Below are 17062 nucleotides of genomic sequence, written 5' to 3' on the forward strand. Positions count from 1 at the left end.
TCAAATGCGAGGATTGTTATTATTATTATTATTATTAAAGGCTCTCTATTGAGTGCGTTGCAGCTGATTGCCGGCTCGGCACTCGCTTCACGTTGTGGCGCTTTGCCGTATGCAAATCGGCCACTGCACAAATACAGCCACTACGTGGCACAGTAAAATTCTGTGAAGCACTTTAGGGTGTCTCGTCTGCATGATAAGGGGTCAAAGAAATTGCATACAATGTGTGTATCTCTTCCCTCCTGCTTAATAATAGACTTTTTTTTTAATGAACTACCCCCCCACCCACCCAACTGAATGCAATGCATAATAGCAGAATCAGATCCAATATTTAATCACAAAAAAATCAGGAATCGACAGTTTTGTTGCAGGTGTTGAAAAACACCCTTTTTTTTGAATTTTTATTACAAAAATATACTTGCGAAAGTACAAAACAAAACTTGACACATTGAAAATGACTATTAATTCACAGAATAACTATTTTTTTTCTTTTTTTTTAATTAATTAAATTAAAAAAACACAGAACATTGACAATGCGCAACAGGGCCTACATTCCACACACACACACACACACATCAAAGCACGGGCCAATAATAAAGATGTTAAAAGCATTAATATTCCCGATCTCAGCCTGATCGCAAGGGGTAAAGGAGCCAAGGAACATGGGATTGCAGGGTGGGAGATTTTCTTTTTTTTTTTAAAAAAGGAATATACTTTGGACTATGAATAGTATGCAAGTGCTCACTTGCTCACTTACTATGGTAATGTAACTTGGGAGCAAATTGCTTGTCCTTTCTGACTAGCTCATGTGGAGGGGAGGAAGAAGATCAATTCTAAAGGTGGACAGCTTTCCATTAAAAAAAAAGAAATGTTGCTTAAAGAAAGTCTTCTCAAAACCAAATAAAACCAAGTAAAATTGGGCTGAATGGGTCAAGATAATATAGGAGGGCAATTAAAAATAACCTGATATTTAAGACTGATCTGCCAACTCAAAATCAAACACAAAATTCATAAATAATGCATCTTAAAAATGATGCAATGCTAAACAAGAGTCCTTTGGATCCAGTACGATGAATGAAAGTTGACGTTGTGCTAACTTATGTTTATTAATTGAGAAACTGGCACCCATGTGGGTAAATACGTGTTGAGCCTTGCTCATATCAGTTCATAATCAACTGAGTTGCAGTTGTATCATGTGATTCCAAACATTCAATTATGCCAGTAATTGAAAGGACAATTTGGGTACAAAAAAGGCTCTCGACAATAACAAATATTATTAATCTAGTGCTAAATCTTCCTATGTCTACAGCTCCCATGAGGTGAAACTTCTCAGTTGCAGAATCAGAAAATTAAAGTGAGAAGCAACAAAGCAGTAAATAAAATGGAATACGAAACACTGTGTGGTTAGAAGTCTATATTCCGGGGGTTATCATGCTTTGTGGGAAATCTTTTTGGCATTTGGCTACTGCAACTTGCATTTCCACATCCTGAGAGAGAAATTGGTGATACTGGCTTGGGGACTGAATTGATCTATTTGATGAATCAACAAGACAAGAACGCAGGGAAACATGAGCTTTGACACAATTCACTTTACTCTGACGCAAATCTGCACGACCCTAGGATATTCAGAAGTACAAATGAACAATTGAGTGTGGCATATAGTTAAACTTGGCTTCCCTTTTTTTTAAAAAACATAATTGCGCTTCACAATGCAAAAAAAAAACACTGTCTGAAATCAGGGAGAAGTCTCCCTAGTTTGTAAAGGAATACCTGCATGCTTATTATTGATCCTTTTGTATCTAGGAGTGCTTTCCCTTACAAATGTCAGCTGTACGATTAATATTTCCTCATAAAGGCAAAAGGAAATCAGAAATAATTTCTATACAAATATGTATAGTAGAGGTTAACTTAATGCGGGGGAGGAACCACATTAAAAATGCTGATTAAAATGCCTTCCTCTGCACCGAAACAGTAAAACTAAACTCTTAAAACTCCAGAAAAGGACAATTCAGGGTTATTATTTTTTTTTAAATGTTGCTTTGTGGCATTGAAGATTGAATGAAATGAATGAGGATTCTTCCTAACAAGGAACAAACACCAACAATTAGTGTCCAGCAGATTCCTCCCACCTTCCCCCCACCCCCACCACCAATCTTTGCACAAATAAAACCCCGTCCGAACAGGAGAGACGAAAGTGTTCTATTGCTCAACGATTACATTACGCCCGTAAAAGGCAAAATGCATAAAGGTATTAACTGAGAAACTCTGGGATATGCCAAATACATACCCAGTAATGCCTGAGACATTTACGCTGGAAAATACTTTGTAAACGGAGAAACTGCTGGGCCAGTGATGAGTTGCAGCAATCACAGAACGCGAATGCTAAAACACTTTTTTGACAATTAACTTGACAAAGGTGACTAATATCACGATATTGCATTGCTGAGTACAGACTGTTTTCTGAAGTGTTTGTTTGTACTTGTACAGAGGCAGGTTCCCTTGTGCTGCAGTTCAATGTGCTTTTTTCTCCCTCTCACAGCTTGAGGTTACCTATATTCTTGGTGAGGATCTGTAGATACGCCTCATGGATTGTGCTCAGAAATTCAGAGTCGTTCTGTGAAAAATGAAATGACATTTTAAAAAAAAATTCAATCCCTGCAGACAAACTTGCTGAGCCTGATGATTAGATTAGTCAGGCTGAAACAAAGCCTCCCTATTCTTCTCGTTGGTAGTTCAGCCTCCACATGCCTTGTGCATTGTTCTGCTGCGAGAGAAATGGTGCTACAGATGCTTATCTCAGGAAAGATAAACTCAAAATATTTGAGAATCCTGTGATCGCCCCCAAAATTACACTGTAGAGCAGCCCGGCTGGCAAACTACTACTCAGCTCGTTGACAAATATAGCTTTCAGTGTAGGCTAGAGTTAAATATCAGGGACTGATCATGCAACAATGGCTAAAACAGCAATCTTTTCAATCCATAACATGATTCCACATTATCAAACAAGTTGAATTGGATGTACTTTTTTTTAGCAATTGTCATGTACACCCCAGAGATGATTAAAGAAACTGTGAAACAAGACAACGTCTGTGCTCATGACACAAAGAACAATCACAAACACATGGCTTGGCTGTTCCTCTCTCTCACCCTCGCTCCCTCCTTCTCTTATTCAAGCACAGAGCCGATCACAATCCAACCAGGCTGAGATCAACAAAACAAAAGACCACAAATTGAATAAGAACATAAGACTTTGCTAGGCGAAAGAAGACCAAGGTCCGTCTAGTTCGCCTTCCACCACCCTGAAAGTCAGTCGCTTGATACGTTGTGTTCCAATCTATATACTGGATATCCTGAGATTTTATTTTCTAGCAGAAATCAATCTAATTTGTTCTTGAAACAATGAAACCTTACAGCCCGTAATGGTTTGGCGTTGCCTTCACCCATCAAAAGCTCTTTAATCTCAGATTCCCTCTTTCCCCGTTAGATAGGTCAGCTTAATAAATAAAATAATCCTTGCATTTGATATAGGGCCTTATCACGTCTTCGAGACCGTACCTATGTTATGCATTGTAAAACTACCTAGGAAGGTAAATTCTATATGAAGGACCATTACCTTTATTAGATGGGTTAGAGTATCCTGGAGTTGGGTCTTACTGAGGACAGTTGGCAGTGGTGAACATCGAGGGTCTGATGCTAATGTTAAAGGGGAGGCTGAAAGGCACTTGCTCTCAGCTTCTGATGCCCTCCCTGCTGATGGCTTGAAAACGCTGGGAGACAGGAGCATGGACGAGTTAGTGACCGGTGTGAGAATGACCTACAAAAAGGAGACATGGATTTAAAGCGGAAATTGAATGCTTGTAGAATCATAGAATCTTACAGCACAGAAGGAGGCCATACAAATTAGTCCCCCTCATCCGCTCTTTCCCCAATAGCCTTGTAAATTTTTCCCAATGAAATTTATTATAGAATCTGCTTCCACCACCCTTTCGGGCAGTGCATTCCAGATCATAACAACCTGCTGCGTAAACTAATTTCTCCTCACCTCCCCTCTGGTTCTTTTGCTGCTTCAGTGACTAACGAGAGAGTTCTCGTTATACATTCTCTGGGTATGAATGTAAACAACGGAAACCGGGGGAAAAATAGTCTGCACCAAGGGATGCGAAAACAATCATGCTGATAATCAGAATAATACCAGACACGTAAAGATCGAATTTAAACCATCCCTTCATTTCCCCCTCACAAATGAACTCTTGGGTGGGTTGAAATTCCAATCATTACGCTTCTGGCGATTTTGGTGATGAGAAATCCCATTAGCAGCTGATGTCGCTACATACAACACCATTCAGCCCATTGTGGTTTGGGGATACCTTCCTTCAAACACACACACACAAACTGCTGAAACTCTGACCAAACACGAGATTTGCTGTAAGCATAAATCGTGTCTCGTTATCCAACAACAACTTGCCTTTATATAGCTCCCCTCACACAGGGTATCATCCAAGAGCACTTATCCGTACCTGCATTGAAGCATCCGCGGATTTTGTGTTGGATTCTTTGAAGCTCTCTGGAGTGACGAGCAATGGGGTGAAATTGGCCGCGAGGCAGGGCTTGCCGACAGTCTGGTGCTGCTGCTCGTGCTGCTGTGTCAACTTGAGTTTCTGAAGCAGCTCGTGACCCTGGAAGCCAAAACCCCCAGTGGCTCTCGCTCCGGGGCCGCCTTGTGCCGTTAGAATCTGATTGTTTCCCGGAGTCAGGTTCTGAGGCGTACGGCTCAGCTCAGAGGAGAGTGGGCACATCATCAAGGGCGAGACTGCTTTCATGTCGTGTTGCAGGCTCTGACCCAAATCACTGATACCGATGGCGAGTGTGGCTGGATTCGTCAGAGCCTCAGAGTTTAGAGCGGGTTTAAAGAGAGGGCTGGTGCGAATGTTGTGTTTGGCACTGCATTTATCGGACTGCTGGATTGCGGCTGGTGACATCAGCACTTGCGCCTTGGCGTCCTGCAGGGTCAGTTTAGGAAAATCAGCCTTGTGTTTCGGACTCTCTGGTTGCTTTGCCGTGGTTGACCCCTCGTAAGTGAAAGGCAGCAGCAGGTTTTGCCTTCTCCCCGTGGCTTCTTGTTGGGACATCATTAACATCTCCTGGCTGGGGTGCAAGAACGGAGCCTGCTCTTTTGGAACGGAGGTTCCAAATAATTCCTCCACGGTCAAGTGACGAGGGGTTGAGACGTGCTGCAGAGAGGGTTTAAAAAAAACAAAGAATCACCTGTTTGTATAACTAACAACAGCAACAACTTGAATTTACGTTGTGCCCTTCGTAGGTCAGGGGTAGCGCATCGGATTGTTGACTCATGCCGAGCTGGGAAGAAAGGCGGTGACCGTAAGCGTGGCCGAAGAGAAAAGTCTTCAAGTGTAATCTGAAGATGGGTAAAGAGGGGGCAAGCCTGTCTGTGGGATATTGCTGTGTGCAATTGTGCGCAGCTGCGTTTCGCCCACAAACTACGCAGTCAATTTCACTTCACAGTGTATCCTGTGAAGTGCTTTGAGACGTCTCGAAGATGTGATGAGGCGCTGTATCAAATGCAAGGATTATTATTAAAACGGAGCGATTGAGGCAGAGAGACCCAGAGGAACTCATTGCAGTGCATTCAATTATCACTCAGTCAAAGTACCTGATCCTGCTGCTGCGCTGACAAATGTTCAAAGGCTTCGATTGAGGTCGATTTGACGAGGCCGACATTGTTCTGTAAGCTGGGGGAACTCGATAAAATGCTCGAGTCATCCGGGTAATATCCCTGAAAATAATTTTTTTATTTTTGAAACAGTCAAATGCAATTAAAGCGAAGAAAAATCTAACCCTCACTCATTGACTTCTCTGGTTGCTTTGCTGTTAATTAGAAAATATAGGCAAGTCAACAGTCAAACTGAAATCTTTACTTGAACACAACTGTCTCCTCTTCTCTTCCCCCCCCCCCCCCCCCACACACACACACAGTAATTAACAGCTGGAACAACAACAAATTACATTTGTATAGCTCCTTTCACGTCAGGATGTCCCAAGGTGCTGGTCAGTCGGGGATTTTGACTGGATTGCTAAGAAAGATGGTTGTGGCCAGGACCCTGGGGTAATTAAAGATGAGCTGTGATAGGGAGGCAGCAAGGCTAGTATTCTGGAATGACGAGATAAAATAGGCCAGGAGGTTTTCTTCCTCCAAGCCTCTTGTGACCTCAGTGCAGTAGATATCACACAACCACTAGATGGCTACTGAGTTCCTTAAATAGGTGCGCTGCGTTTCTAGGAACATTTATACTCTTATCAAAACCAGGATGACAAGGAATTTTGTTCAGTTCTGATTCAGGCTAAAATTGACTTTCTTCTGCACTGTGAACGGGCCTGACCATCCAGAATAAATTGCATGTGTTTAGTTGTATCCAATTAGCCAAAGGAACCGGAAACCAGTGAGGTCTCCAGTCAAACAAACTGCACAAGCCTGATTTAATCAAACAAAATCTTAATGATAATAAAATAATTATGCATCAACTGTAGATAAATCAGAGCTGTCAGTTACCACCTTGCAGTGTTTCACTTTGACTGGAAAGCCTGGGGGACAACTGTTTTACTTCCTGGCTCAAGAGAGATAGAACGTGAAATGTGGAGCATAAATGTCAATGTCAGGATAGGTGAGGCTTCATGTCCATGTCCCAAATTGAGTTCAGGCAGGGAAGGTGTTCGCTCATAGGTGAGAAGATGGCAAATCACACTGCCATACTGTCGCACTTCTCAGGAGGCAACTCATGTGGTCCATAGCAGCTCAAGAGGATGTTCGCCCACAAAATACACAGTCAATTCACTTTATCACTTTCAGTTTATTCTGTGAAGCACTCTGTGACGTCTCGAAGACTTGATAAGGTGCTGTATCAAATGCAAGGATTATTTTTATTATTGTGCCACCCACTCGATCTCAGTTCAGATCCTGCACCATTTGTGGAGCCTAAAAGACCAGAAACTGCAAACTTATCCCAGTAGAATGTATTTGACCAACACGCTATTTGTTTGGCATTATCTAATGCGGACAGAACATCACTGAGGATGCAAATTTTTGCTTCCAGTTTCATGCTGTCACGCTATCCTTCAATGAATATTTCATAAGTGGATTCCTTTCTGCCTTATGACTGACTGGAAAATTGAGCCTTTGTCACTTGAACTGTCTTGCAAACTAGCTTTTAATTCTGATAGTGAGGTGTTGCAGAGTTATAGATCCAGAAACAACAGTGAAAAGGTGGGAATAAACAGTACAAAGGCAGGGGTAGTGGTTAAGGGTTTTGTTGGGACTGTATCTCACAGCTTCAGGCGAGAGAACTACATTAAACACGAGTTGCTATTCAGTGTTTAATCCTTACAGTTAATACACCAAACGTCTAAAGTGCTTCACAGGTAATTGAAGTCAAGCGCAGCGACTATCATTTGTAGACAAACCCGGCGTTTATATTTAACCTGCTTTAATCCTTACTCGTTCATACTCTTCCTTGGCTTTGCTGAGCATGTCCAGGATGTCGATAGTATTTTCTTCGTCAAAGCCATTGGTCTTGTTGGGAGAGGTTCCCTCAGGTGATTCCTGCTGAGCTTCCAGATGCACTACCCTGAGAAGCCAACAGTGCAGCCATTACAGCAGTTACCAGAAGCAGTAAATACAGTCAAGATTCTTCGATGTCAAAGGCGCTTTGTAAATGCAAGTTGTGATTCTAATTCTCAACCCACGCATGTTAAATGTCAAATGGCCAATGAGGTTTCTCAATCTACTTTAAATCCGATGCCTCGCTATGTTTTGTTCTGAGCTGCGCATGAAAGCTAACCAAAGGCAGATTGCTGACCTTCACCCCACATAGTACCCTGACAGGAGATAAATGAACGACAGCCATCAGCTGTCATAAAAACAGGTGTATCAATGCTGCTGCTGCCGCCACCTCAAAACGTGCTATACCATCACAGTCAAACTCAATGGGCTCCAGTATTCCCACATCCTTGTTACATAAAATCTCACTTTAATCTAATCTGTCCCACTACATTTATGAAACTGATAAAGAGATATTCTTGGGAGTAATGTGGAGAACTCAAACAAATCGGGATTGAATTCTGCAGCGAGGTCTCACTTCACAGATAAATTCTTTACTCAAATACTGGATATAATATTCTGTTTTGGTTCAGAGTTCATTTCATCAAAAGAGTTATTTATAACTTCACCAACTAAACAGCACCAAGCAGCTTTGAGCTGTGTGAATGGGGTCTTTGCCTCTTCAGAACAGCGGGTTGCTCAAGAGGAGAAAGACCGTGAACACCTGGCTATCACCTGGCTATTAGTGGAGTCCTGTAGCTCGGTGGTTAGAGCACTCGCTTTGCAAGCGAGAGACCTGAGTTCAATTCCAGGCATGTCAGGGCGAAACCTTGGCCAAGTTTCCTTACTCCACACAGAGCCTAATAATAATTCCTCCAAAACCAAAAACAATAATAAATTGGTCATTTTCCATCTACGACTGTCTGTGGGACATTGCTGTGCGCAATTGGCTGCTGCGTTCGCCCACAAATATACAGTCAATTCACTTTACAGTGTGTTCTCTGAAGTGCTTTGGGACATCCTCCCGACGTGAAAAGCGCTATATCAAATGCAAGGATTATTATTATTATCAGAAGCCTCCGCTTTATTAGCCGGCCATGCTGAATGCGAGATCCCAGCAGGACCCACGAAGGGGGATAGGAAAGCCACCACAGGTGAGATGACCCTGTTCTTGCCGGACATTGGCAGAGAGGAGCTGTTAACAATCAGCAATTGGGACATTAACTGATTAACCTTACCCACCCCCCACCCCACCCCCCCCAAACCGAGGGGTATTGAGACCAACGATAGCACCTTTAAGTATTGTAACGCTGCCTAACTCAGCAAAGACTAAGAATCCAGCCTGCGACCTGACTGGCAGGGCTGAACGCTGCACCAACTTTGTGGTGTCTCTAACCACTAAATAGGGGTGGGAGGGAAATTACACTGAACTGTAGTTCAATATGCCTCCCTCATCTGCCTCCTTTCGGTGCAGGAATACTAACTATCCACTCTTTACAAAAACAAAGCGGGATAATGAAAGGAGAATTGTGTTACTAGATTAATATTCCTCATTTTATTTGCAGCTTTTAATACTTTTCGGAGTAACTGAAATTATATATCTATATATATATAAAAAATATAAATTAAAACTGTAATTTGCTTTTTGAAATGGGAATTTAAGATTATCATCCTGCCACCCACAATGTTTTTATAGCAAGCTGATTTAATAGCAAGCAATCACAGCAATATCAGCAAATACAGTACTTACTTCGACATAAGTTGTGCGATTCTGTGACAGTCATTCTTGTCATAAAACCAGATGCTGTAAATGGACACTAAGAACAAATGGGAGAAAAATGAGTCAAAAGTATTCCCTCACCTCCCTACTTATCACAAACTCAAACTTCCTTCACCCTTGACAACTCTAAGATCACACCGTTAGCCTGTACCCCACCCCCTCCACACACACACACACACACACACACACACACACACAGCCAACAAATCATTGGCCCACGACAGGTTGATTGGCCACATTTTGTGCTCTAAAATTCTATCATTTTAGTCTCTCAGTTATTCATTAAATGTATGAGTCTCATTCAACCAATGAATAATAGAATGTGAGTTTCCATTTCTCCATTTTGGGAAGAAAGAGACGAAGTGCATTCGAGAGACCTACAAGATTAGGACATTCATTAAATATTTAGTGACGTTTTTGCACCACCCAAGCCACTTTGGTGTGGAGACCGCGCTCCTAATAGCCCCAAACAATTATTTTCTGTGCCACACGTATGTCAATAAAGAGATATGGAATCAACAGATGACAGCTTAATGGACAACTGAGGAAGATATGAATTCATTAGCTCCGGACACAAGGTGACAGGGAAGCACTAACTGTGCTTTCAGTATCGTCAGTCTGTTAGCACATCTGATGATTCACATTCTGCTTCTGGCAACCAGTCCCAAAAAGTCCCCATTAGATTATCAGTGTCATTCAAGAGCCTAAACAAATTTGGAGTCATATTACAGGCTTGAATTTATACTGGACTCTGTTCTGCATTTATTTACTCTGAATCTAGGAAAATACCAAAGACAAAAAAAACTGTTTAATTCATTTCAGCTTTGCAATCAAATCTACTACTTTAACGGTGAGGGGGAGTAATGGGAGAATAAAAAGATGTCAATAATGTGATTCTAATTTCAGATGAGCTGAAAATTCCTATACTGTACTTGAACACATTTAATCTAAAGTACAACTGTGGCCTCTAATATTAAAGCAATTGGGCCTAGTCATTATTTTTCACCCACAAAATATAGTCAATCCACTTTACACTTTGAAGCGCCTTTAGAGAAGTCTCAAAAATACGCTAAATCAAATGCAAGGATTATTATTTTGTTTTCAGAGCATTTTTCCAGTTCGCAAATTTAACCGGTTTCCAGTTATGTCCGGTGGAGTGCGCGGTGAAGGGGAGGTTTTAGAGGTTAAAGGTTCCCACAAAAGCAGAGCAAAGTTTTACCAGCATACAACTAATCGTCTGATGGAACATTTCAGTCTCCCCGGATTGAACAGTTTTGAAAGTTGTTAAGTTCACAGGACACGACAGTACAGAAGGGGAAAGAACTGGGCTCTATTTTCCGCCCGACCCTTCACCACCCACCCCCAGTGCTGCCTTAAGAGACAATCAATGTCAGGACAGTGTCTACCGGTGTGGGCTCCGAATGCCTCACATAACTGCTGTGACTGATCAGCTCAGCTGCCACCAGGTTTCTCAAACTTGGGCAGCATCACGTCACCTCGAGCTCTGCCCCTCCTCGGCCACAGATGCAAGCGTGCTCGCTCCTTTGTTCTTTCCAACTTGATGGAAGACAGGACTGGACTGAACCAATTCCCGTGGTTCTCTGGACTCTGCAAACGCGCTTTGAATGAACACACAGGAGTGACAGGCTGCTGATATCGTTGAAATCACTCGCTGATTCGAGGTGGTTTGTATCTGGGGGACACAAGCACATGAGCGGCTGCACTTGGTGTTCCTACAGGGCGTTTGAACTGGTTGGCAGCTCGAGGTGCGTGCCGAGTTCCCTGCCTGAAATTCTCCAGTCGTCAGGCGAAGTACAGTCTTCACTCAGCTGATGCGGCAAACCCCTGACATCGCACCCTCATCGAAGCCAGCATGAACATCCAAGCGGTTTCAAAGGAGCTATTTTTTAAAAAGAAGCGATCTCACCCCGAACTCAAATACAAAGGGAAAATTATAAGCGAATCGCACCTCGAGCCATATTTCTTTAAAGCCCGGCGAGGTAAGTCTGTGCTTTGTAGTTCTATTTTGGCTCGGGTATATAAGTTTAGCTAAAAGGCAACTGGTGCACTGCGCTGTTTTTTCCATCACTTTCCATTCAATTCAAAAGGCGACTGTGCATATTGGACATTGGTGAATAATTCAGCAAAACATCTCTGCGATTTGGGTGAGTTTTTAGTAGCACGGATAAACAGTGCCTCCAAAATGCATGCTAAGTACTGTGACTTTTGAACAGAACCCCCAAAAGGGTCGGAACAGATTACAACTGACAGGAACTCTGTTAAATTTACATTATTCTGAAAAGGAAAACTTTGGAACAGCAACCAAATCGAGGCCTGTGTTCAAAGTAGATAATAATATAATAATAATAATCCGTGCATTTGATATAGCGTCTTATCACATCTTCGAGACGTCTCAAAGCGCTTCACAGAATATACTGTAAAGTGTAGTGCCCGTGTTTTGGGTGCGAAATGCGGCAGATGTTTTAAAAACTCACGAAAGATGCAAATTAGCATTCCAAAAATAAAACGCGTCAATTTTAAGGCCGGCAAATTTTCTAAAAAGCCTAAAAAAGGGTGAGATTACTGCATTATTTGGAGCCTTCAGGGTAAGAACTTCTGGAATGTGCCATCTGTTTCTAACAAATTGGGGTGAAAAAAAAAGTTTGGTTGCAATATTTATAGTACCACTTAGGAGCAGGAACAAGGCCATTAGCTTGAAAACTGGGACATTATCTTATCAACCCCAACTCGTGTGGTTGAAATGAGCATAAAAGGGAATGGATGTTGCAGTTCTTAACATCAGTTTAAGCCCTAATGGATAACACACCTCTATTGAAAAAAAGTAAATGGAGAGCTCAGTGTGTATGTACTAAATCGATTCGCTTTATAATTGGTAATCCATAAAAACTTGACTCAATTTTTTTAAGCCTACTTTGGAAGCAATACTATCCCACAGCTCATCAGGAGCATGTTATTTTGAACCAGATGAACAATATTGCATCTTTCTGCAGTTCTGCCCATCAGCACGACACAGAATCATAATAGTTCTTGCATTTGATATAGGGCCTTATGTCTTCAAGACGTCTCAAAGCACTTCATAGAATATAATGTAAAGTGAATTAACTGTATACTTTTTGGGTGAAACGTAGCAGCCAATTGTGCGCAGCAATTGTGGATTGAGTGACCAAATTATTATTATTTTCTTGAAGGGATTATGGGGTGTGAGTGAACAGTCAGCCATTAGGGACATTCAAGGGATACTGCTGATAGTTTTACTCGGTGAAGAGAAACCTAAAATAGTGGAATGTGAACAGCGTCTGTTGGGTGTTTGCTCACGAGTTAAATCAGTTGCTGCCATCAGTGTTTACACAGGCAGTGACAGGTGCTAGACATTTAGTGGCGATAAGGAATACACACTACCAGTGATATCCTGTAACCCCACTGTGCCCACTTTAATCAAGATTACCCCTGAGCCGCTGAAACTAAATGTAGACAATCCCTTTTGTATAAATTATACTCCCAATAAACAAAATTGACAATTAGATTCTCTTTCCGTCACATTTGCTTACAAACAGTCACTACAATTGACACCTTGGCACCTATCAAGTGCTTTGAAATGTTGCAATGTTAAGTCGAATGCAAGGGATAACTAGATTACAGCACTGAGACGCAACTTCTCTCTCACTTGCGCGCGCACACACACACACAAAAAAGCAGAGCAGCACCTCTTGATTTGTTTCACGAAGTTATAACACTTATAATAATAATAATACTTGCATTTGACATTTTTATCAACTGCCATTGAACCACATTTAGGAGTAATAATCCTTGCCTTTGATACAGCGCCTTATCACGTCGCGAATATACTGTAAAGTGAATTGACTGTATTTTGTGAGTATTTATATGTATTTTGCACTTATAATAATAATCCTTGCGTTTGATATAGCGCCTTATAAGTGCAGGCTTATATTTGTGATACAAAAAATGAAAGGAGACACTTCAATATTACGTTAGCTAGAGCACAAAGGTACACTCAAAGATCATCCTTCCAATAGAACTCGGCTCAGTTCATAGACAGTTAACCGATCCAGTGTTTTATGCACATTTTGTCAACTCAGCAATTCAATTCAACAGAAAATGGCAATATACACAGTGTTTTGCCTCGGTAGTTTTTTTCTGTGCCAAAATCAACACAAAGTATTAGCAAAACATACAAAATTAAATTGCTGAGTCTGCAGGACAGTGGAACTCACATAAATTGTACCAGTCGGGACCATAACATCTAATATGACTTGCGTGAAGTCTGAGTTACAGGCAAACTTGTGTAATTCGTATAAAATCTGATTTAATCAACAATCTGCACTGCGTACACATAATTCAATGCAGCCGATAAATGTGCATGCGGTGACGCGTCAAGTCTACATTTCCCACGATTCAATGTGTCTATCCATTGCGGTATGTGAACTTACTGGCTGCAGAGATAAAGTAACTCACCCACTTACCAGCTGAATCATAGGAAATTTCGTTTTTATCTGTCACCACATAAGCATTTACCGGTAACCGTTGGAATCGCGGGAAATGAAGTTCTTCTGCGTATGTGGCGATGAGCCTAGACTACATTTCCCTGGATTCAACGCAGCTGGTAAGTGCGGGAGTAATGGAAGATAGGGGAGCGGAGTTATGAGTTAGGAATGGATTTGCTTATAAAATACGACTAGTGCAAAGAAATCTAAGTGGTTTTGATAGGAAACTACATGGGACTTGAGCGCATGTACGACTTAGGTGATTATACAATTTATAAAGACTTATGCGAGTTTTACTGTACTCTTAAACTCTATCCATGTGGCTATCATCCAATAAGAAATACAAGAGTTCGACTGTAAATCACCCCACATTAAACATGCTGAGTCTTGAAGAACTACTGGGGTACCTGTACTTACTGTATTATTTTAAGTGTAGTTTGTACCTATAGGCAAATGCAGCAGCTATTTTGCACCAGCAAGTTCCCACAAACGCTGAGGTGAAAGACCAATTAATCAGGAGGACTGTGAGCTAGGAGAAACTCTTTTGAAATAGTTGTGGGATCTCTTAACATCTGCCTGAAGAGTTTGATATTTCACAGAAACAAAAAGATGCGAGCACTTACGGTTTGAATTTCGGTAGAGAAGAAACGGATCTTGGAGCTGAAACTCTAAGTCTTTGTTGATGGGTTCAACTAAATTTTTCATGCTCAGTCGATTCATGATTGTAAAGCCATGGTGAGGAGAAGCTGTCCTGGGGGAAAGGGAAACCATTCTTTTTGTCATCAGTTACAACAGCAAAGTAGCAACTCTGCACCAAAATCCCCCCCACACGCACCCAACCACCAAAAACTTGGAAGGGTTAAAGTTAAATAAACAAACTTTTGTGGAAGAGAAGAGCCAATAAGCTTCAGCTTGGATTTCTATTTCTTTAGCTCTACCACTCCACTCCTCAGTCTTAAAAGAAATGTAGGAATTCAAATCAACTCTCCTCCCCCTCCCCCATCTTCAATACATCCGTCTGCAAAACATAGTGATTTTAGGCATATGGAAGAGAGGGGCTTGAAGGAGTACGGACATAAGGCAGTGGGGCTGAATATATGGTTTGCTCCGAGAGCCAGTGCAGACTCAAGGGTCTGAATGGCCTCCTTCTGCGAAGTACAATTGCTTTGCAGCTGAAATCCCCTGCTGCGGGCAGACAGACAACACCAGGAACACTATGTTTAAAATCAACAATTCTAACATACCTGGTGTACACAAACAGGGTACCTTCAATATCAGTCTTCTCCTGTAAAGGGAGGAAAAACGTTGAACCGTAAGTCAGAGAAACGCAGTTCCTACCCGTTCTTCTGATCAGACCAACATTAAATACAGTCGATTCACTTTACAGTCTATTCCGGGAAGCGCTTTGAGACGTCTCGAAGGCGCGATAAGGCGCCGTATCAAATGCGAGGATTATTATTGTTGTTAAATCTTCCAACACTGAGGTCATTACCATCAATCAATTATCCATTCCCACCTAAAAAAGAAAGTTACTTTCCCCCCTGTACTACTCCCTGACCTGCCTTGTGGGTTACAATAAAATTAGGGTTCAAGTAGAGATTCAAATAATTTTCCAGGGTGGGGGGGGGAGGGAGACAGAGAGAAGGGGGGAGACAGAGAGGGGGGGAGGGAGGGGGAAGAGAGAGGCGGGAAGAGAGGGAGGGAGGAAGGGGGAGAGAGGGAGGAGGGAAGAGAGGGAGGGGGAAGGGGAAAGAGGAGGGGGAAGAGAGGGGGGAAAGAGGGAGGGGGAAGAGAGGGGGGAAAGAGAGGGGGGAGGGAGGGGAAAGAGAGAGAGAGGGGAAGGGGGGGGGAGGGGGAAGAGAGAGAGGGGGAAGAGGGAGAGAGGGGAGGGGGGGAGAGAGAGAGGGGGAGGGGGGGAGAGAGGGGGAGGGAGAGAGGGGGGAGAGAGAGGAAGGGAGAGGGGGAGGGAGAGAGAGGGGGAGGGGGGGGGGGGGGAGGGAGGGAGATGGAAGATGGGGGGGGAGATCAGAGAGAAGTGGGGGGGGGGGGGAGAGAGAGATAGGGGGAAAGAGTGAAAAAGAGAGAGAAATGTGGTGGGGGAGAGAGGGTTTGGAAGAGTCGGGGGCGGCGGTGGTGTCGAGGCAGGAAGTTGTGGGGTGGTGTGGGGGGTGTTGTCGTGTCGAGGCCTAGGCCGAGGCCTGTGGCGGGAAGCCTGGGGCTCGGGTGGTGTCGGCGCCTCCTCACCCACTCGCCGGCCTGCGGGTTGTAGGTGTAAAGCGCCACCTGGCTGGTCACGTCCACGATGTGGGCGATGAAGGGGTCGCTCTGGCGCAGGGCGGAGAGGCTGATGTCGCGGTCGCGGCCTCGGCTCGGGGGCTCCATGGCGGCGGCGGCGGCGTCTCTCTCTGTGTCTCTGACACACGAACGCTGACGGCTACCGGAAGTGTGTCACGCAGAGCGCGTCCCCGGCCGGACCCACTTCCGGCGGCGCCCGAGAGCAAAGGGGCCGGAGAGCAACTCAGCTGCAACTGATCCTCCTGTCCCCCCTCACCCCCACACCCCCCCCACACACACACCCCCCCACACACCCCCCCCACCCCCCCCACCCACACACACCCCACACCCCCCCCACCCCCCCCACACACCACCCCACACACACCCCCCCGTACACACCGCCACACCCCCATACACCCCCCCCCCACACACACTCACCCCACCCCCCCCACACACCCCCCCCCCCCCATACACACACCCCCCCCCACACACACCCCCCCCCATACCCCCATACACCCCCCCCACACACACACACACCCACACACACCCCCATACACACCATACACACACCCTACACCCCCCCACACACCCCCATACACACACCCCCCCCACACACCCCCACACACCCCCCCCCCCCCCCACACACCCCCCCCCCCACACACACACACCCCCCCCCACATACACACACACACCCCCCACACACACACCCATACACACCCCCCCTCACCCCCCCCCACACACACCCCCACACACACACACTACACCCCCCCCCCCCCCCCCCCACACACACACACCCTCTCTCTCTCTGGGTCTGTGGGGGTGGGGAATGTGATGATAATAATAACAACCTTATAATAATCATTGATAGTATAATAA

At 44.0% G+C, this 17062-nt stretch overlaps 1 protein-coding gene across 2 annotated transcripts; it reads right to left on the bottom strand.

The window, feature by feature from the left end:
* Window positions 1–357: 357 nt before the first annotated feature.
* dcp1a (decapping mRNA 1A) lies at window positions 358–16166 on the bottom strand. 2 transcript variants are annotated; one of them, XM_007903376.2, is made up of 9 exons: window positions 16157–16166; window positions 15157–15197; window positions 14536–14658; window positions 9360–9426; window positions 7508–7637; window positions 5669–5791; window positions 4515–5228; window positions 3611–3811; window positions 358–2611 (listed from the first exon to the last, which is right to left on the bottom strand). In XM_007903376.2, the coding sequence occupies exons 3-9, from the start codon at window positions 14630–14632 to the stop codon at window positions 2531–2533; spliced, it is 1413 nt and encodes a 470-aa protein (XP_007901567.1). In that variant the 5' UTR covers window positions 14633–14658; window positions 15157–15197; window positions 16157–16166; the 3' UTR covers window positions 358–2530. The 2 variants fall into 2 exon arrangements, with proteins under 2 accessions (XP_007901567.1, XP_042195732.1); XM_042339798.1 differs by lacking the exons at window positions 15157–15197; window positions 16157–16166 and having other exon boundaries at window positions 14536–15099.
* Window positions 16167–17062: the final 896 nt, after the last annotated feature.

Source organism: Callorhinchus milii, unplaced genomic scaffold, assembly GCF_018977255.1.
Source record: "Callorhinchus milii isolate IMCB2004 unplaced genomic scaffold, IMCB_Cmil_1.0 Scaffold12, whole genome shotgun sequence".
NCBI lineage: Eukaryota > Metazoa > Chordata > Chondrichthyes > Chimaeriformes > Callorhinchidae > Callorhinchus > Callorhinchus milii.